The following is a 23947-nucleotide window of genomic DNA, read 5'->3' on the forward strand; positions in this document are numbered from 1 at the left end:
CACGTCGTCACGAACATTAATTTATCCGCATGATTAAAATAAATATTGGGTAAAATAAATCGAAGCTAACCTAACCCACCCACACGTAAAATTTTTACCTGCCAATAGCCAATGTATGATATTCTCTTTTTATTATATAAAATAAACATTGATATCAACGATATCATTGATATACAATATAAATTAACATTAATTTAATACGTTATATTAATATTATAATAATAATTGTTCTTGTATATTGCTGGAGTTAATTGTTAGATATATACTATATAGATATTTTCTAAAAAGGATATTACCTAGCATTGTACTCTACTGTGGTAATATATTTTATTACTTAACCTATAATTTTCAATAATAAACACCCTACAGATTTAAAATTAATATTTTCTACCATGTTTCTTTAAGAGGTAGTTACATAGTTATAACGGTTGTACCATTTAATATCTTTTGTTACGCCTTATAAAGTGATAGCTCATTCTTGTTTTATTTAGCATTGTTTATTTTCATCAAAGAGATGAACTGTGAAATATTTCAAAAAATAACTTAGAATTTTGTTAAAAATCATAAAAATTTTCAATAATAATTTAAAGCTGACACCTGCGTAATATAAATTATTAATACATGTGTAATTGTGTAAGCGACTTCAAAATGCATAATATTGTTACACAAAATTACCAAAAATATCATTTGTATACTTTATACCTATACTATAAAGTGTATTACATAATATGTACTGTAAGGAGACACGAAATTCATACACTTAGATGTAATCTTAGAGACTCGTAGGCTTTTACTATATGTGTTAAGACTTTAAATTATCTCCACTCATTAAATAGAAACATTGTAGAAATAATTATTTTATACACATTCTGTCCACACGATAATTTAGACTCTTTTTATTACGATTATATTTTTGATCTGACATATATATTTCCCACGTGTTTTTGCTTCCTTCGATTATTTTTCCGATTTTGACTTATATATAATATTATGTAACCCCCGTTTCGAATGGGTCTATTATATTATAGGTAGATTAATAATTGCCAAGAGAAGATTATGAGACCAAAACATTTCGACGTGCCACCCATAGATTTTTTAAGACGTTACATTTTTAAAACTGTTATATGCGGATAATATTCAATATACGTAATAGCAATTACTTGCTTTATCCGACACGAAATTATTTTATCCATTACCGCATTATAATTGTCAATTACCATTTTTCGAACTGACAACCTTTCGAAAACACATATATCTTCCTATATATTATTTGGTCACATAATCGCGTTGCATCCGAATACTTGGTTTTCGAACACGTGACCTGCGAGTTATTCATTTGTTACTGATCGATTTAAATGTTCCGTAATGTTGTATTCAGCTGTTTTATAAACGTGAATAATTTGAAATATATGGGTAATATAATACGTGTACGGCTGTACATGACGTATCACGTTGAAATCGCACGGTACTTCCAGACGATCACGAACAATGATAATTCAAAGATGTATTTACTAATCTTAATGCGTAAAGATGTCTGTGAGATAATCTTAGTTCGTCTTCGCTTGCGGATACAGAGCCAAAGCGTATATCATTCATTGATTACGAAAACTCAACCGGTGAATATATTTTTCCTACAAACAGTACAGACGATCAATCGTGGTAGAACTATTGCATTTTCTCCTGAGAAATTTTCGTGTTGAAATCGGCTTTATTATAAAACGTATAACTACCTACGAAATATATTATTTAAAACATTATTGCTTTATTATAGTTTTTAACATAGTATAATATACTTATACGGCTACGCCATATAGAATTACTTAGAGAATTATATTTATTTGAAGTTCCTAATTTACTAACGTGATTGTAATGAAACTTTGAAATCGAAAAATACATTCAATAGCTATGTAAAATAACTCCTGAGAAATTGGTTAAAATGTTAAATGATATATATATATAATAAAATGTATATATTTTAATAAATTCTATTATCAACGAATTAAATATTATTATTTTTTAAGTATATAATTCACGATAAAGGTGATTATTGTGATAAAATTCAAACTAAGTTATCGCAAAATATAAATATAGTTGTATTCTGTACACCTATCGTATGTCCCGAGTCCTGATAAATATCATAAATTCAGCTAATTAAACTATCTAACTGCATTAAAACTAGTTTAAGTTGTAATTTTCATGATACCTAAAAGTGATGAGGATTGGACAAATAATATTGTTTTATCTGTTGTCTTATTGATCTGTATAAATACAATAACTTTATTTTCTTTTAATATTTGATAACTTTTTATCTACCTACAATTTAATATTACAGCATGTACAAGTAAATATACGCTTCATAATAGAATAATTTAAATGAATAAAGAATGATGTAACAAGCATTTGAGTACTTGCGCTACGGATAAATTATTAATGTTATTTTATCGTGTAAGATGATTAATTATGATTGAAGGTGTATTATTTTCCTTACCTGTTTTAGTTGGGAAACAACTTAAAACTGTTGAAGTTATGTTTAAACAGTTCATAATGAATTAAGTCAGAACTAACTTACACCAAGAATATTGAATAAATTTCATAGTAATTCTTATCATTGTGATACATTTACCAACAAAACACATTATAATGTTAGATAATAATATACACTAAACTACTAGAGAGTACTTAGGTAGTTAAGTACCAATACCAAAAACAATATGTATAAATAATTAGACATACTATAATACTACTATAGTCAAAACTTAAATAACATAAAATAAGCTGCTGGAACAGACATATGGTATGATTATTAAATGTGAAAACTACGTTTAATAATATTTTCAAATCATTTTGATTGGGTTTATATAAAAAAATATTAAACCAATGGAATAAATAGGTTAACGTACGTAAAACGTATGTGTCAATTTTATAAATTCGTACAAAATATTATTGTCATAATTGTATTTTAGTTATAATGCATTATAATATTTTTTTTTTATTTTTTTTTTTTCATAAATTCCATCTACTCATAAGTATTTTATTTAGTTATCATTTATAAATAATTTTGACTGTTTTACTTTTTATGTATTCATTTTATTGAAATGTCAATATGTCATTTAAATTTTTTGGGGACTGGCCCATTATTGCATAATTTGGAAATCAAGATATATACATGTGTTTGTTCAGTACTACAGATTTAACCAGGTAATTGGTTTAGGGAAATAAATTACGTAAATTATTATCAATGGTTAGGTGAGTAATTAAGCTATTTTCAATATTATTAATTATTGATTGTTATATCTTGGTAATTGACAAATGATTAAAGATATTCAGAATTATATTATAAACCTATTAGGTGTCTACCATTAATATATTATAATATGTTAAATAGGTATATCTTAACATAATACAAGGCAACAGTTATTTAATTCCGATTAGAAATCCTTTAAAAAATATTAAATTTGGATTTAAATAATTATTAATTTTATTAATTTATAGTAATATACAATGCACTTATATAATATATATATATATATATATATAAGTTATAACATGAGAGAGGAAAATTAATTTTTAGATTCTGAACGAAGTGATGAATGTATTGATTTTACAATGATGTGTGTTTTTTTTTTTGTGTGTGTCTATGTACAGCATAACTAGTCGAAATAATGCTTCAATTTCAAACTTTGGGGGCGGTTTCCGATGTAAAAGTGAATATCCTTGGTGCATTATAAAGGTCAAAAGTAAACATTTTCCAACATTTTTGAAAAAAATCGAGAAAAACAAAAAAAAAAATGACAAAAAAACGGGAATTTTTACGCAAAATCAGTTTTCGACCAAATCGATTTTTTTATATGGTTGTAATTCAAAAACTAATCACTATAAATACTTGAAATTTTCACCAAATGTTTATGGTAGTGCTATCTATATACAGTTTAATTTTGACTTTTTTTGAGTTATTTATAGACCACTGAAATTTTCGACTTTTTTGAGAATTTTTTTTTGAAGTGTCGGTAAAAAAATGTTGGACGACCAAAAAAACTTGAAAATTTAATACAAGGTTCCTTATGAGTTGTTATTATTGTACCTAAAAAAAATTAAAAATCGTAAGCCACGATTTTTTTTAATAAGCGTTTATAGTTCAAAATTTTACGAAATCTGTCGAAAACGCGAAAATTTTGAAGTTGAAAAAACATAAAATTTTTCGTGTTTATAACTAAGGATTAAAAATACAACACTAAGTTTTCCATAAGTTTTCCTTCAAGTAGCTATAGAGAAAACTCGAAGCATCATTATAGGAAAAATTTAGAGTGCGTTTGAATTTTAAATTTTTACGAAATAGCGTACCGATAACGATTTATCCTGAAACGATTTTAAATATTTGTTAGTATTCAAAAAGTATAAGTCGTAGATATGTGAAAATTTTATCAGTTATTTAGATTGGCATTTTCTTTACATGATTTAATTTTAAAAATATTTTGACTTTTTTTGAGATATTTATAGACGACTGAAATTTTCAATTTGTCTGAAAATTTTTTTTTTACATGTATTCAAATTTTAATTTTGACAACATACGTAAAAATCACAAAAATTCGTAAATTATTTTATCCTAGAAATTCATAAAAAATTTTCCTTTTATACCTAAGATATGAAAATGTAATACAAGGCTCCTAAAATAGTTTTACAATAGCAGTTGAAAAATACAAGAAATGTATAGTCACATTTTTTTTTTACAAGCATTTAAATTTTAATTTTGACAACATACGTAAAAATCACGAAAATTCGCAAATTATTATAAGCTGGAAATTCATAAAAAATTTTCTTTTTAAATCTAAGATTTGAAAATTTAATACAAGATTCCTTACAAATTTGTCAATCTTTATCACAAAAAAAATGTCCACCGGAAATTCAAATTAAATTTTTATTAGCATTTGAATTTCAAATATTGACAAAAATTTGTCAAAACCACGAATATTTGCAAATTATTTTGTAGTTCAAAATTCATAATATTGTTTGTATTTATATCTAAGGTTATAAGATTTAACACCAAGTTTTCCACAAGTTTTGCTTCAAATAGCTATAGAGAAAATTTGAAGCGTCATTATTGGAAAAATGTTTTGAGCGTTTGAGTTTTAAATTTTTATGAAATCGCGTAATGATAACGATTTATCCTCAAACCAGGTATATGTATATCTATGATAATATAAAGTATTATGAATTATGATAACTACATGCAATGTTTTTGGAAAAATTGATTAACCATGCCTTATTCAAATTGCGTCCTAATTGAAAAAAAATTTATTTGTTTCAAAATAGAATATATGACAATATTTAAATATAATATATCCTAGACTGACAAATCATCTCCGTTCAGAATCGTTTTTCGTATACAATGATACCTATCATTGCATTCAAATTCAATCCCATTCATTACAGTAACCTATACTGTACAGCAGAGCGACATCCACGACTTACCCGCTTTTTGATTTCGTGAATTACCTATACTCATGAAATGTGTTCAATTTACCATTGTCCAATAATTCTTTAGACTATAAATTATTGAACTACCTATAAAGTATAAAAGGTAATAAAAATATTCGACATAGATATTAAATTGATTAAAACAAAATGTAGTTTTATCAAATGCATTGACTGAAGTGAAATGCCATTGTCGTAGTCTGACTAAAAATGTTTTCAAAGTCAATAAACAATTTTAATCATGATTATAAATATTGCGTTCAAACATAACTATACTACATTAAAACATAACTTGACAATTGCATACTTTTACCATACATATTTTTTGTGTTTTAATATGTTTTGATTATTAAAAATATTTAAGTAATTCTTTAAAAATGTATTTTATAAAGCACATGCTTTGTTTGATCTTTTTAGGTTTGTTGTACAACAGTTTACACAAACAATTTAAATTAAAAAAAAAAAATTATAATGATATTAATTATTCGTCCTTAGTGAATATTGATGGATAAGAAAGCTCGATGATCATAATTTAGATTTTAGTTAGTAATGACATAATAGGTACGTATATTTTGTTTTAGAAATAAACTTATGTTTTAACCTTTTAACGTTATCACTTTGTTCACATTATTAAACTGTGATATGAATATTTTGTAAGGATAATAATACAACGGAAGGTTATGAACTTATTTCTTTTATAATTTTTATTTTTTTATTTTGAAGTTTGATAAGAATCCAGTTTTCACATATATTAACTAATGAGTGTTTAACTTTTTACTTGAAGTTAATTACATCTTATCATATAAAATGTTAATAAATAAAAATTTACATACATTTTATTTTGAATTATGTCTTTTTGTTAAGTATTTAGCGTCATTAGTGAATATACGATGCTGTGGTGGTGATTTATAGGAGTAGATCCATGAGGTCAACGTCCCAATAGATTGGTTTGCGTTGGTTGGTAATTAAATATTAATAATAGTTAAATAAGGATTATATTTTTGGTATTGAATATAATCGAAAGGGTATTATATAAAGAAGTAAAACTAAGTTATGTGATGAAATACTATGTTTTTCAATTAGCTTTTATGTTATGGGCTAATTCGACAAATATTAAATTATTAAATTACTATCAATTGTTTTAGGCATTCAAGTGCGCAGATAAAATAAAAATGTTATACTTAAATATATGCAATTTCGAGTAAGTTGTTTGACTTATAAATATATTTCTCGTGAAAATAATGTAAAGATACGTATTTGAAATATATATGTACCTATAGGTTGTACTTACCTATATTTTATTTTTATTTTTTTTTTACTCTTCTATAAGTTTTATTTGAAAATGTTTCTTTTATACGTTTCCAAATGTCATTAAATTTATGTTTTATTTGTACCTATACGACAGATATATTTTCCACCAATTTTTATTTTTTACGATCATTCTAATAATGTAGATGCTCAAATTCTTATTTATTACTTACTTAGTATATTTATTGTTTTATTATGAAATTAATATTATTTAGTATTATACAATTAAACACAGTGTATCATATACCTATAAAATTATGCGTAGGCATATTATGTTAACGATTGTTGCAGGATACCACAAATAACGCGTATTGCATTCTCATAATATTCATTGACATAATAATCCGAAAGTCATAATTCATAAATTGTATTGCTAGGCAATACATTATTCATAAGTTATAGGGTACACACTTTACCAGTACTTTAAATTAATTAATAATTTAAACGTTATACTTATGTGGACAGTATGTAATATATATCTAACGACTAACATCGTATATGGTGCTATTATAATAATAGTACAGCGAGAAATATTATAACCAAATTATTAGGACATCTTATTTTTGTGCATTGCACAATATTCGTTTTATCGTTCTATCGTTAATTGTGTATACGTAATACGTATTTAAGACCTAGGTATGCTGTTAAACCATAAAATATCTACAGTTCTTTCTGATCATCAATTTATTTGGATTGCATTATATATTCTTAATTCTATACGCCGGACGAATAATTAATTTGTACATATTAAACGACGCGTTTAATGTGGACCACATAATTTGTACCTAATACATAATATTATACAAATGATAAAATATTTTGTACCATTGTGTTTACGCAATGTGTCTAAATAAAATAAAATCGCCAAGAAAAGTTTGTTTTTTAGTTCACCTAAACTACATAGGTAATTTATGATTTAACCACAGTAATAGTATGATTTAGGTATGATAAGAGTCAGTATTAAAAACAGTAAAATCCATTTCAAACTGATGGTACGAATGGTATACACTATTATTCCTTTACGACTGATGGCTAGAAATGGGGCGTTGGTAGAATTTATGAACTCGGTGCCCTACACGGTTCAACGGCTTCAAACGGTTATGATAATATATTAAGTAATAACCACTTAATACAAGTGCAATGGGTACATATACATTTGAATAAAGACGGACGTGAAGCCACCAATTTAACGAATTTGATAGTTTTGTTTTTAATTCGGTTGACTGACACACGTAGTGGTCCTACGTGAACGGTTTGCGTCGTTTTGATAGATTACATTATTATTATGAAATACTTAATAATAAAAATAAAACAATACATAAAAAGGCTTGTTCAACGAAGAAATGGTGGTATCATTACTATACTTCATAATATATAATACAATATGCGCACATGTATCTGTACCTGGTACAGTGCCATACGGCTGCCGATACTACTACTTGTACTTCAACTACTACTACTGTCGGATGTCTTATTGTCATAAGTGCACTTGGAATATATTTAAAATCCTAAGTATACCGTAATATGTATAAGTATATGCAAACATATTTTTCAATGAATATTTAAATACAAATATAAATAATTTAAAAATATAATTAACGTACTTATATTTGTCTGTGAAACACCATTAGAACCGGGATTTGACCATCTACATTTTTTTTCTCATTAGGTATACTTATTAGTTATTAGTTTATTACTTACCTCTATACATTCATTTTTATAATATAATGATTAATGAGCATTGAATGTTTCTAAATCGAATGGAGACAAATTCACATAATATTATACATAGAAATCCCACAGAATTAAGCAACATTGCTTGTATACTTGTAAAAAAAAAGGTCATTCAATTTTATATAAAATCATAAAATATGACGTATATTTGAAGTACAAAAATAAATAATATTTAAATGCTTAACTATAATATCTATTATCCAATACACTAATACACGACTGAAAATAACGTATGCTAGGTCGAGCCGGGGTAGTACAGTATAGTAGGTACTTACTAGACTAAAATAGAAGTAGCACAAATTAAATAAAACTTTATTTAATTCACGGTAGTGGTGGTAATAGTAGTTTACAATATATATATATTATATATTATATATGTTATACTTAGATAGTGGTTACTGGTGTAGTAGTGCGAGTGGAAAGCAGATCATTCTATAACGCTGCACTGGGCTAGGGAGCGTTGAATTATTCAACGCGATCTCGCATGCCAGCGCAATGGCTGTGTAGTGTATAATATATATTATATTCTATATAATATATACGCATGTACGCGTACACGCATACGCACATATACATATATATAGGTACGACAATATCGTCAGGGGAGGTTTTTAGAGGTTGAGAGCGGGCGATGGCGCGATCTCTCGTGGCTATGAATTTTCCATTTATAATGCCATTTCTTTTCGACTCGGGAACACCGTGTATAATATATACAGTTCCGAAATGCCCTCATCAATTAAACGCCACTGTGTGTTTAGTGCGCATTTGTGTGTGTCTAAGTGTGTATTTGTGTGTGTATTATTTTTCGAAAAGGCTTCTGCGGCTGAATCCCTCGTCATAGTCGTCGGACGATAATAGCAGAAGTATATTATAGCACGCGTGCCTATATCTGGCTTTATATAGAAATTAAAAAGGACGAGAGTTGCGTTAAAAATGTTATTCTTATCTCCACGCATGTAAATAGGTACCTGTCAGAGAACCATTCGTTATTTCGAAAAAAAAATTTAGATCCTCCACCCCCTGGTACAACTGTATTTTAAGGTTTTCCTACTCGGAGGGCTTGCACATGCAGCGTCTACAATAGGTATCGCTATTAGGTAAATACGTTTATGAAATCGTTGACTGCCGGCTTAGTCAAACCAGTTCCAGCAATAGGATTTTAAAATTGTACCAACTATAAATTACAATAGGTATATAATATAGGACATATTGTTATTCCAATATTCCATAAACACAATATTGTTATTACTCCGTATGGACTGTGCGTCAAGTACCTACATGTTATTTGTAACCCATTTCCTATATTTTTCATCATTGTTCTATTGTTCCAAGTTATCACTTGAATTCAGTTTTCTAATATTATTTGTTAACTATCATAAACAGTAACATATGGTAACCAAAGTATCTTTGCTTTGACACTGTCCTTTACAATATTACAACACATGCAACGGTTATATAAAGGTAAAGCAAATGTTACCAGGACCTAGGGATGAATATCAGTATAATATAATTACAATAAACGAATACATATTTATATTTTTTAAGCATGTCGAATGTGTATATAATGAACTGTTTGCAGATCATTAAAAATGAAAAATAACATTCACATGATAGTTTCATTGTTAATCATACAACTAAAGTACTCCATTTGATCATTTTATGATGTACGATCTGTGTAATATTATGTGTGCTATTATTTTTTGGAGAAGAACTAAATTTATTATTACTCGTTAGTCGTTATACATTCAAAAATCAATACCAAACTTCAATTGTATAAAGAGAATAGTATTATTTGACTATGTTAATTATAAATATAATTTATGTTTTCGACAAATTGTGAATTAATAATAAATGTCATTTTATGTCAATTCATGTTATAGAATATGAATTTATAAGGTTGTAAATCAAAATAGATTTTTGTTTCAAATATTTAAATTTTTGAAAAAACATTTTAAGAGTATTAATTAATTATAATAAAAATTATACATTGAGAAAATTAAATTATTTATATTTTATTGCACAAACAATAATCATACATTAAACTATGATAAAATAATAATTACGTTATTTGGAACATTTCTCAGTAAATAGCTTTTGATTGTAAAAATTAAAAACCATTTTGAATATAAATATCTATGTATGTTATCAATGTTATCAATTGTTTTTTTTTTTTTTTTTAGAACAAGTTAGAGGTCTTATAAATTACGATTTTCCACTAAAAAACCTTATTTATTTTTGAAGTAATTGAATTAATGTTTGTAACTAATACGTAATAGCTATTGGCTAAACATCTTTATTAAAAAGAGTAGTGTATCTATTTATGTTATATATTATATATTACCTATAATATGGGTAAATGTATATTATATTATTTGTCTTATAGAACCGAAGACGAAAGTTTCTTTTGGTTTTTTCGCTTTTAAAGTTAAATATATTTTACATTCTTAGTGATACCTATGAAGTTTTTGATTTAATTATGATAGTTTTTTGACAAAATAGAGTGAATTAAAAAAGTTACAGAAAAAAAGTTTAAATTTAAATTTACAGTATATGTGTACTTAAATTTCATAAACTTTATTATAAATAAATAAGTGAAATAAATAAATATTAAGAAGGTAATCAGGGGCGTATTTATGGGGGGGGGGGGCTGAGGGGGCTTCAGCCCCCCCCGAAATCCAGGAATTGTGTATTAAGTCTACTTATTAATTATTATGTTCTATTAGATGTAAAATCGTAAAAGTTCAATATAATTTTATAAAGAATTATTATTAACAACGAACAATTTATTCATATAATGTGTCAATGACGATTTTGATCATAACGATTATACCTTTGAGTTCGGTACATAAATGTTTTATTTTGACGTGCGGTTCTGCTGCATTATCGTTATTTCGATTTCTTTTATCTAAAATTGATTTACTGATATACACGCGTTGTCACGTCTCGATCACCGTACAATAATCATTTTAATTTTTTAATATCTATTTGTGTGTCTAGTAAATTATTAAGTTATACTTATAATTTATCGAAACATTTACAAAGTAAAAATATTGATTTATTTAATGCTCTTAATCAAGTTTCCGATGTAATTTCTGTGTTTCAATCCATAAGAGAAAACGTTGATTTAAAATTTAACAATATTTATAAAGAAGCCAAAGATGTTGCTGAAAAGTTAAATATTGAACCAAAAATGCCTCGTATTTGTAGCAGTCAAAGAAATAGAAGCAATGTACCATCTAACAACATTGAAGAATATTACAAAAAATCTATTTTTATACCGTACTTGGACGATTTGATGATGGCATTAAATGAAAGATTTATACCTCACAATGAAACTATAACTTCATTACAATATGTCTTACCAAGTATTGTAGTTGAAAAACCATTTTCTTATTTAAAAAAAGCTGTTGAATTTTATGAAAATGATTTACCGGGGCTAAATGACGTTATAGAAGCAGAGTACGAAATTTGGCAAGCTAAGTGGAAGAATATTGAAGGCAACTTAAGGCCCACAACTGCTATAGAGGCTTTGAGTGTCTGTGATAATTTAATGTATCCAAACATGTATGAATTACTAAAAATACTAGCAATAATACCAGTATCCACCGCTACAGCTGAGCGCAGCTTTTCGACGTTGAGAAGACTCAAAACGTATTTAAGAAATACAACTTCAGAATCCAGACTAGTGGGACTTGCCCTTTTAGCTATTCATAGAGACATTGACATACCAGATGACATTTTATTAGATAAATTTGCTAACAGTGGCAAAGAAAGAAATTTAAATTTGATTTGATTTGTTATATGAATATCGTATTATTATTATTATTATTATATATTATTTCATTATTAATTTTTTGAAAACATTAAAAATCATGACAAAAATTAAAATTGTGTATTAATTTTCTAACTCTTATTTTTAATAGGCTGAATTGGGGAATTTCAGTTGCAGAAAATACCACAGCCCCCCCCAAAAAAAATATCTAAATACGCCCCTGAGAAGGTTATTTAAATAAATAAATATGATACTGCTACATAATGTAAAGAGGTTAGTTAGTTTGAATTCAGTATATTATAATTATATAGTATATAATAAGATATGAATCGTTATTATAATTTTTTATAACGACACTATTAAAATTGATTTTAGAATATTGTGTGTATACTAATACTATACATTAATGATGTTACACTTTAAAAATTAACTACCTACTGTTCTTCTTATAACTTAGCTATAGCCAGGTATACATATACAATATTGTGTTTTATTAACCATATTACTAATATGAAGTGAATGATTAGTTATTTTGACATAAAGTTATTTTAAGCTTTTTTTGTTATAAGATGTGATTTTTGAAAGTATAGAGTAACCTAAATAATCAAATGCAAACAATTACCAGGATTTTCATATTACTATCCGCATAAATATATAAATTATTTGCATATATTTATTGATAAATTGCATTAAAATAAATATTTTTTGAAGACTATTAAAAATACAATATTTTTACAATAGGTGTTTGAGATAATAGTGATTAAGACAATGATTTTAGGAGTACCGTCTATTATGTTTCGAATGTATAAAATTAATTTTAAACTCAAAAATCAAAATACATAGTCTTGCAGTATAATGTTAATGGATATACTAATTGAAATGGTTTTAAAACTTGTTTAATACAATTAAAAAAAAAGAAAAGGAAAGATAATGGGCAATTAACAATTTGGATAAAAAATGTATCGTGTTTTATAGAAATTTATATCGTATACGATTCAAAACAATTCAAAAACTATGGCACCAGATGTCCAGAACAACGATGCGTGCATTTAAGATTCAATTAAGGAGTGTAATCATACAATACTGTCGGACAACTGATTGACCTTCACATAGCAGCAAAATAATATATATTCACTACGATACTAAGACGTATGTTATTTTAGTGGGAGACCTATGATGTAAATTGTGTAACGCTTGTTATAAAATCGGTTGCAGAAATGAGTCTCAGTATATTTTCACAGTCATAGTTTTATTTTTTTTAGACGTTTCATTCCTATTCGTTTTGTGTTTTCGGTGCGATTTTCAAACAGCGTTGCATCAAAAACGACAAAATCAATAAAATCAGGTATGTATATAGTTATAGGTACTTTTATAATATCAGGCGTACCTTCTCTCTCGATATATTATATAGTATATAATACATAATATATAATGTCATTACGATCATAGATACACTTCGACGATTATTAAAATATTATCTTTGGATTAGTCGAATGTGGGAATATAATTATGATCTCTGTCGTGCATGCTATTATTTCTGTGGTGCGTGTTCGATTTAAGTGTGTCGTCCCTGCTAAAAGTATTACGAAGAACAATAACAATTTGCTCAAGCAATAGTCACGCATTATCGTTTATCTACTCAAGTTCTCAACTATGTATATTATAGTTTATAATATATATTATGCGATGATAATATTACATCCTAACGCAGTTTACGAAATTATAAGGACGATAGTATTATATACCACTATTATAGGTATTATAATAGGTGCAATATAGCGAATCACGATTAATATTGTAATATTGTTCAGTGTAATTTTTTCGCAGCCACGAAATAGAATCATTACAAAAATTAAAAACACATTTCCCTCTTACATTTGTTCGCACCAATGCGAATAAGGGTCCGTAGTATTTAGAATCAATTTGGTAAATGGTTTGTGCGTTTTTCTTTTTAAATTTAATTATGAAAATCGGAAGCAAAATAATATTTTGATGATATTTTTTTAAATTTATAATAAGCACCTGGCATCTCGCCAAACATTTTTAGTGTATTAATTATTTGTATTATGTTAAGTAATATCAAAACGTCATGACTTAAAAAGTGAGTTAAAATAGCCACATACATTTATAGTTATTTATGATTCATAGAAATATAAAATGCATCAAAATCCGTTTTCTTATCAAACCATAAAAATAGCAAAGCACAAAAACATTTATTAATTTTTGAAAAATAATTTTCCATATGTGTAAATATTGTAATGTGTTTTTTTAAAATATATATTGAATTACTTAAAAATAAGAGATTAGTAAAGTTATTTATAAATTGTGCTTGGGACATTTTTATTTTTCTTATTTTCTTAACTATAAATAACGATGTACCAATAATAAGTAACGAAAAATAACTCATGAGAAAAATTTAAAAATAAATATTTAAATCAGTAACTATAAATTTAATATTTCGAAGGTTTGTACGTTTGGAATAAAATCGGAAATATTACTGATTCGAATCACTGGATGTTGTAGATATAAAAGTTTTCATAAAACGTAAAAAACATATTTTTATCAATTAATCCTGCTGAAAATTATGTGATTTATTAATTTAATTTATTATTGTGTTTATCTGTCAAATATATTTTACGAGTTTTCTATAACAGACTATGAAAATATTTTATCAAAGTTGTAATTTTATATTTTTATTTAATACTTCAATCACACTAGTTAAATATTATTTTCAGGTTTTTTAAGTCACCACAAATTTTTTTTGAATTTCTTGTTTTTTTTTTTTTTGCAGAGAATTTCAAAAAATGTAAAAATTAATGGACGTTAGTTCGTATATAAAATCTTGTATATTTTAAATTTGTTTTAATCTGTATTATGTTATTACATTAAATAAACGTATAAAGTATAATTTAAAAAATATATTTTATGGTTAAAATTTCAATAATTAATTGTAATAGAGACATATTTTTTTCAAAAAATTTATGTATTAATTGTCAATTTTTGTATAGAACAGAGAATTATTATATTGAATACTTGGATTTAAATCTATATACCTAGTGTTGTATGTATACATTATACAATATTTAATAAGTAAAAAACTACAAATATTTATAATATTCGTTCTGTCAATTTATTGTTTTAATAATATTACTTTATCGTGAAATAAAACTTAGTTTTAAACGCTTGGATAAATTGTTTTTATTCGTTGATTATTAAAAGTAAATACTTCTATGAAAAAAATCAAATACAAACAATAAATTAGTGTCCAACATAGGACGCTCTTTAACGTTGTTTGTATTATTTATTCTTTAGTGACGTACAGATGGTCCCGTGAGAATTTACTAATTTAGAATAGTGGGATAATGGAGTTTCCATTGTCCTACCACTTTAAATTAGTGAATTCTCACGGGGCACACACTACATTCCTATTTCATTGATAATATCAGTGTTTACAATTTTGAATGTAACTCATATTAATTGTATGTGAACATTGGGCAGTGATCTTAGAAGGTTTTGAAAAAATATAGGAACATTCTTGACAGTATAATAATTCAATAAATTAAAAAAAAAAAATGACTCAAACAACTAAAATTTAAAATAGTTGGTCAACATTAAAGCAATATTTAAAAATGATGTTATGTTTGGATAAAAGTTTAATCAGCAAATCGTTTTAAGTAATAATGATCATGTTTGGTACCATATATATTATCATAAAAGTAACTTCCGTACACGGTTTATCATATTTTTCAAAAATAAGTAGTTTTATTATTGAAAGATTTGACATAAAGATAATGCTCTAGTGTTTTACATAACAATGCATTGTGGTTGAAATATGATATTAATATGTTCTATAGATTATAATGCATGCAAAATATATAAATTTTAAAAATTCTATTTCTATGCATATATTTACATGGTTAATAAAGTTATTAGATTAACAATAAAAATATACTTTTATTAGGTAGGTGTCTATTATATTTTGGGTATTAAGCTATTAAAATTTTTATCTATACAAAATTCGTTATAATGATTAGACAGGTACCTACTTCCGCAATACAAAAGCACAAGCAACAAGGTACAATAATTTAATTGATAAATGATATGCAATGAAAATCAAACATATTATCGTTAATGTTCTTAAAGGTTTAACGCTTAACAGTGTTGTTTTTATATTATATAAAATAAAGATTTCTGAAAGAAATATATTGTGTTGTTAATAAATTACAATGCATCGTACATCATAATACATAATACAAACTACGGATTAGTAAATACTAACGTAAAATGAAATTCCAAAATGTGGTGAAATTTTAAAAGAATTAATTTGTTGAATTACTATTCTTTATGCTAAGAAATAAGAAAACTTTTATTTTAAAAAACCGCAGTTTTCTTCGTAGCTATCTTAAAAATAAACTAAATAGAAAATAATTACTGTCATACTATATTTAGTTACATTTCACATAGAGTATAATAACTTGTATATTGTCATTCAAACGATATCTATATAATTAATCTCTTTATTTCTTAGAAATAAAATAATGAAATATTTTAATTCAACCATAATATTTGTACAAGGCAACAATACTCTCTAATCAGGTATGTTCAACTTTGAATTTTGATTGAGTCATTGATATTATTTAAATATTTTATTTAATATTACATATTTCCGTATACGGCCACTTGGTCAATGATATATTATTTAATGAAGTATTTGATTAAGATTTCCAATAATCGTTAGGAATCGGCGTGGGCGACCAACGTGGATGAACCGCGATCGGCCGCGGCGGTCACCTTTTTTTTCCCGAGGCGACCAATAGAAAATATCGTATGGTTACCCGTTTGTAACGTAAATAATATACGGAGACGGCGGTTAATTTTTTAGTGCGGTAACAGCAGTAATTTCCGTCGTCGGTCTGTCAGACTCAACACCGGCGGGTGATATTGCGGGGCAGATTTTTTTCATGGGCACTAAATTTTTTTTCGTAGGCATAAAGAATTTTCTTGGCACGCTATAGTACTTATTCGTTTGAAATTTTTTTCCTATTTCATATAGAACTCACTTAAAAATATTTATGGGAATCGATTTGCGCAACACCAATTGAATTTTTTCGGTGAATTGTTTTGGACGTCACCGTCGTGCGTCGGAATTATAATTTATTTTTACTCTCTCTCGTTTATTATAATACTATATAATATTCCGATTATTAGCTAATAGCGTTCGTCGATCGTTATCGTGAGTTCTTTGGTAAGTGTAGAAGACTGTGATACAAGAGGACGTGTGTGTCGACAGATAAAATTTTTAATATGCATATAATATACAAACAACAAAAGTTGATCGGACGTTTCGAGAACAAAAACTTCGACGAGTTAGTTGACAAAAATGCGAACACAAAATCGATGCACAAAAAGGCGAGAAAAATACGTGCTTGATGCGCGAGGTCGGTGGCGAATGAGAAAGAGCCGTGCGTGACTGTTGGCGTGGTGAACAGGTACGTCGGTCGGTAACGAATACAACAACAAAATGGACGGGGTGAAATACGGATTGGACCGCGCACGTGTGGCCAGCAAGTGGATCACCCGTGCGACGAATTCTGGCTTATTGAGTCGATCGATGGAAATCCACGCCGTGGACGTCTTCGTCTCCGGGCGTTCGGGTACGAATACGAGTGGGCGCTCGTAACGTGGCTGGAGCGCGGAGGCCTGGCCGCGTTGATCCGGACAAAAACATGACTGACCCGGCTCAGATCCGGAGGCACGAATGTATAGTGCGTTGAGTATCGTGGTATCGGAGCTGTCTCGTGGAGTCTCGCAACGCTGCTACCAGCTCGGGCGGTGGCCGTGGCTCGGGTTGTGCGGTGTGAAAGTAATACTCGGCTGATGAGATTCTGAGCGTGTTGCCGCATACCAAACTCGGCGGAACCTTGTCCGATGCCCGTGTTGACTGTGTTGCGCAGCGCGAGTAGCACGCGCGATAAGCAGCTTGCTGACCTGCACTTGAGCAATTCGTGCGCGTGCTGTGAAAACGTTCTACCATCCCGTTGGCCTGAGGGCGATATACGGCGCGATGTTCGAATGTGCTGAACGCTGATCCGAACAGATCCTACTCGAACTGACGGCGTTGATCGGTGATGATGACGTTGGGCAAGCCGAACCGTGCTATCCAGTTCGTTGTCAAGAGCAGCTCGGCGACTGCGTATCAGGCCGACACATTCTTTATCAGCCACCTCTCTGGCCATCACGTGATCGGTCGACGACGGTTAGTATATTATTTATTGTATACGCTGGACGGCGGTGGCGGCCCAATCAAGTTAAGTTGAATGTGACCGAAGCGTGTGTGTTTGTGTACTTTGGCGGGTTGACACGGATCTCGGGCTCATCCATTGCGTGATTTCTCGATCCATGTCCCGTGTCCTGTCTGCAGCAATACCGAAATTTGACGAGACGATCGGTGGCGCGGTGATCGCCGTGGGCTTAATGCCGTGTCCTGTAATACGTGAATCCGACCAACGCGACGAAAAACCAAAACGGTTTGTACTTTGTCGTATCGGAAGTATCGCATTGCGACGGAACTGCAGCACGATCAGAATAGAATTCGCTTGCGCGCGTCGCACTCGCCGGATTCACGTTCCGGTATACGAACATGCGCGCGCTGCTCGTGGAATGTTCCGCGGAATAAAGCACGCCGATCGGAGAGGTGCGCGCCTGCAGCGACGACGAACTTGTTATGCTATCAGCTACAATGCACTCGGGCTGCGGACCGTTAGCTTGGTCGATTGTCCTCTGCCGTAAGTCCAGTAGCGTTGTTGTCTCGGCGATTTAAAGTGCGGACAGCGCGCCGGGCACGATGTTGTCCTCGTCCGAAATGTGTTCGGCGTTGTTGTGTATGAATTTCGTCTCTGTCTCAATATTTGTCGTATCTGTCCGTAGATGATCTTTTCTGCCTTATTGTGTGTAAACGCGCGGGTGAGTGACATGCGATTCATTCATAATGCCCTTCGATGTAATGGAGGAAATGGCGCGTGCCCTGCAAATACGCGGCCGTGGCGAAAAGTTCTCTGTCGTATGTATATTGTACCTTTTTTTCGGCGAGAGATAACTTAACCTAGCGCCTGTCACTGACCGCCGACGTTCTGTTCGAACACGGCTCCCACGGCGTGCTCCGTTGGTGCTGAGGCGTAGCGCGGCGCCCGGGAACAGGTGCTTAATCGGTGGGCGCTCGTCGACCGTCCTGTTTGTTGATCTTGACTATGGCACGTCATACAGCGGACCTTGTAGCTCGGCCTAAACGATGATAGAGGTTCAGTGAACCAAAAAAGCGTTGGATATGCATTTTGTATTTATATACGGCACTTGTATTTTTAATTTGAAATCAAAATATTATAGGCTTACAAAGTTACAAATCATAAAATGCTATGAAAGGCGCGGGGGGCCCTGCGCACCTGCCCCTTTTGCCCTGCCGTTCCGCTGTCACTGGTCAGATTTATTTCCGCGTTCAACAAGTCGTTCGATTCTCGACCAAATCGTTTATGCATCGTTGTCCGCTAAATGGTGTACTGTCCATACGCTTCCATGATTGTTGTTGGCGTTATTTAGAATTGAATGTATACTATAATTTTATAATGTGTGCTGTATTCAAAATCCTAAAAATTTGGAAATCCTTTAAATACTCTTTGTATATTTTAAAAAGATATCACAGATGCATATTTACTAAGGTAAAATATTTAATCACCCCATTAATAACATCACAAAATATTACAATCATTCATCAGTTTCAACTTGTTTAATGACTGTTTCCAAACTTTTTGAACATCTCATACGGGTAAACTTGGTAAGATCCAAATCAAACCTAAGCCAAATAGTTAAGCTGTCTGTCGAATTAGGTGTGTATCATATACAATTAAATTCAATAAAAGTACATTTGAAACATGAGATTGTAATGATGAGTGCGTGTTAAAATAAAAATACCACCAGTATGTGTAAATTAAAAGTCATTGTTATTTAAAATTAGACGGATTGTGTTAAGTATATGAAGGATACATTTGCGTAGTATAGGTATCAAGAAACCAGCAAAATAATTATTATTTGAAATATCCAATATATTATGATAGCAGGATTACAGCGGTAATGCAGTTGCATTAGTGTGTACATGTATTATAGGCAGCATTTGATTTGTCGATTTTTAAGTAAAATCTTTAGTGCGTTATTGTTATTTACACCTGTGGGCTGTGGCTGTATAAATATATTGCTATATAAATGTATAATATTTACATTCATTACATTACATAATATTACACCATATTACATTAAACCGGGTATATGTAACACGTATACCTATGTAAAAAAATTTCTGTAACACGTTACCTTCGAGTTTAATTCGAACTATTCAAATATCTGCACGACACGGTGTATAGTGGAAACACGGGATTAGGCTTGAAACTGACCACTAAATTAAACTTTGCTATCTTCTATTATATTGACGTACATTGTTTTCTCTGTATTGTACATCAACCGTCAATTTTCTGTTTTTTAGTTTTTTATTCCATAAATGTCAATAACATTTTATCTGTTGAGTCAAAAAGTTTGAAAATGTAATACAAGGTTCCCCATAAGTTGATATAAAAGCATAGTTGTAAAATATTAAAAATATAATCAAATGTTGACAAAATGTATTTAATTGAAAATTTAAAATACTTCAGTTGTTAAAAATTTATTAAAGCTTTAAATTTTATAGCTAATGATTAAAAATGTAAAACAAGGTTCCAGATAAGTAGATAATTCCGCTGCAAAAAAAATCTTAAAAATATTCAAACACAGTTTTCTTAGAGTTATTTTAAATTCAAATTTAGATGAAATTACATATTACATAATCAAAAAAAAAATCCATCGGTACCCGTAGGAGCATCGTAATATTTAATATGTAAACAAAAGTCGCGATGTGGTGCGCAGAGTTTCTAGTAACGACAATTTTTCAAACAATGTGCAAGTGTGTGACGTGCTGCCGCGAAAGACAATTCTATAAGTATTACGGGTGATTATAAATTCCACCAGTTGCAGGTACCTCTTTTGTATGTAAATTGCACCGATATGGCTTTCTTACTCGTGTAAAACATGTGAATTCCACTGATACTAACTTTTGATATTTAAAATAAACGTAAACTAGACCAATATTATATTTTTTCAATATTATTTTTGTATTCCATGTTATAACTAAACAGTAGAATAATGACACATAAATATTTTCTTTCATATTTTAATTTTAAGGCTAAAATTAATCAAACAATTTGTAAAACATCATAATATAGAGACTTATGAACTAACACTTTCATTCCTTAAATGTTTGATTTTTTGATTATGATAGTATTATATAGTATGCATAGTATACGTTCTTATTGTAAAGTTGACATTCTATTTTCGATAATGCGTATAATTCGAAACTTACTAGACCACCTAATCATTGTTTATTTGAAGTAATTGGCAAAATAATATTTATTGATTGACCCCTCCCCTCCCCTTCATTATCATGTGATCATTTCCTCGAGAACATGGAAGATAGATAAAAATTCTGGTATAGAATTCATTTTGATACAATGGTAGTCACGATAACCCGAATGAGCTTTGTATGATTATTTGTTGTATAATAATAAACTTGATTTTATTGTTACTCATAAGTAGCTTACTAGTTTATCATCTTAAAATAAAAAAGTATTTAGATATATGACAGAAACATATTATACTATCTATGTTGTATAGTATAAAATCACACAGTCGATGAAAATTTCAAATGTACCACATCTAATCAAATGGAATGACGTGTTAACTCATTTAACATGGTTTGAGTGATCTTAAAAAGAATTAATTACCGTTAAAATATTAAAATTTTGGCTTTAAATCAAAATCTGTTTTTCCTAATTAGATGAAATAGTTCATAAATAGATATCTCAGTTTAAAATATTTCCGTTTTTAAAAACAGAATTTGTTGAATGTTTGGCAAATATCCATTTCAATTGTTCAAAATATGAAAAGTCCTTAAAACTGATTTATGTTAAAACTTGAAACCTTAGATTTAAGCGTAAATATTAAATATAAAGATAAATAAAAATTCGTAGTAAAAACATACATGTATAATATGTTTAAATATAATTTTAAGTTAATACTGTTCTGTGTATAATAATGTTTGTTTAAAAATATTTATATTTTGTTTCACGTTTCAGTCTTATGAATATACCTATTTTATATATTTTTTTCACTCAAATTATTACATAAATATATTTTATTTCATTATCTACTATATATCATTGCCTGTGTGTAGTGTGTACCTACTCCATTTAATTATTTTGAAACTATTAGCATAATAGTAAAAAAAATATTCAGAATGTATTGCATATTTTTGCCTTGTAAAGCTATAGTAGAAAACACTTAAATTACAGCCATATAGGAATTTAGTAAGCGAGTAAGCCACATATAAAGGCATTCTGTATATATTATGTATAGAAAGTATATAATATCGAATCTGAAATTAAATGTGTTGTTTTATTTATTTTTTTTATTTTTTTTATTTTAAACATATAAGATTTTCCTAGCCATAAGGCTATCTAAATCTATGGATAATTTACAATTTACATAAGAATTTTAACATATAACGTGATAATTAAAATAGTAAAATATTTTTAAAGAACTAAGGATAATTAACAATTGGTAATTTTAAGATTACAATAACGTGATATTTATATATATACAATAGTTAACTTTAAGTGACTGAAGTCGAAGAGTGATCTGTAAGAAACCATGTGTAGGGTGGAGATTTGGATGTTGAGGTGGCTTAGTGTAGGATGTCGTGGGGACGACCTCGTTTTAGTCGACGATGAGTTGGGTGAGTGAGGAGGTTATAGTGAATTGCACCTGATGAGTTTGGAAGAGAGCAGTGGAAATTTTTTGCTAAAGTTTTAATATGAGCTTGGATATCTTGGATTTGACAGTATTTGTGGAGATTTGCATTTCTGACAAACCATGGAGCATTTGCAATTATTCTGAGGACTTTGTTTTGGACAATTTGCATTTTTTTGATGTGCGAGGATGCACAATTACCCCTTACCGGGCAAGCGTAGGTAAGAATTGGGCGTAAATGTGTTGTTAACGCATCTAATACGTAAAATATTAGCACCGGTGATATTATATAGTTAGGTACTTAGGTATGTAATATTTATCAAATGATTTTAATTACGTTGCAGCTGAGTTATGGAATATGTACTCACGTGTAAACACTATATTATAATATAATTATTATTATATACAGGTACCTACCTTACGAAGATTTTTAACTAATAACTTCACTAATATTGATTGTTTGTCGAGTTTGTTTCATACGATGATGGTCTCTGTTGGTGAATTTCTCAGGATTTAATAATATTTTTTTTGGTCGGCTTAAATAATAATAATTATTGGAAGGGTCCCTGTAACAACGTTGAAACAAGTTTATGTTTCGAAATTTTGCAGGGCGGCCATTTAAAAATTCCATTTATCCAATTTATTCCGACAGAAAATAATTAACGAAATGTATAATATTATCTCAGAAGAAAATAACTAACGAAATGTAGATATGATCTTGTAAGAAAATAATCGGATTTGTATAATAATGGCGTACCTACATAATAATTATTGTGT

The 23947-nt window shown here is 28.9% G+C and overlaps 2 protein-coding genes across 2 annotated transcripts in view; both read left to right on the forward strand.

Moving 5' to 3' along the window:
* The first annotated feature begins 11346 nt into the window (after window positions 1-11346).
* On the forward strand, window positions 11347-12553 carry LOC149055405 (52 kDa repressor of the inhibitor of the protein kinase-like). The gene has a single exon (XM_089229085.1). It carries the CDS (start codon window positions 11705-11707, stop codon window positions 12305-12307), a length of 603 nt encoding a protein of 200 aa, XP_089085211.1. The 5' UTR covers window positions 11347-11704; the 3' UTR covers window positions 12308-12553.
* Window positions 12554-13521: 968 nt separating this feature from the next.
* cpx (synaptic transmission protein complexin) overlaps window positions 13522-23947 on the forward strand; it is a 229481-nt gene continuing 219055 nt past the window's right edge. The window contains exon 1 of the mRNA XM_089228039.1: window positions 13522-13631. The gene's annotated coding sequence lies outside the window, so the exon portion shown is untranslated. The remainder of the gene's footprint in view (window positions 13632-23947) is intronic.

Source organism: Diuraphis noxia, unplaced genomic scaffold (genome assembly GCF_037042655.1).
Source record: "Diuraphis noxia isolate RWA-SAM2 unplaced genomic scaffold, SU_Dnox_SAM2 contig0005, whole genome shotgun sequence".
Classification (NCBI taxonomy): Eukaryota; Metazoa; Arthropoda; class Insecta; order Hemiptera; family Aphididae; genus Diuraphis; species Diuraphis noxia.

Coding starts and splice junctions, on each gene's coding strand:
- LOC149055405 (XM_089229085.1), top strand. CDS start 11,705: ATGCCTCGTATTTGTAGCAGTCAAAGAAATAGAAGCAATGTACCATCT.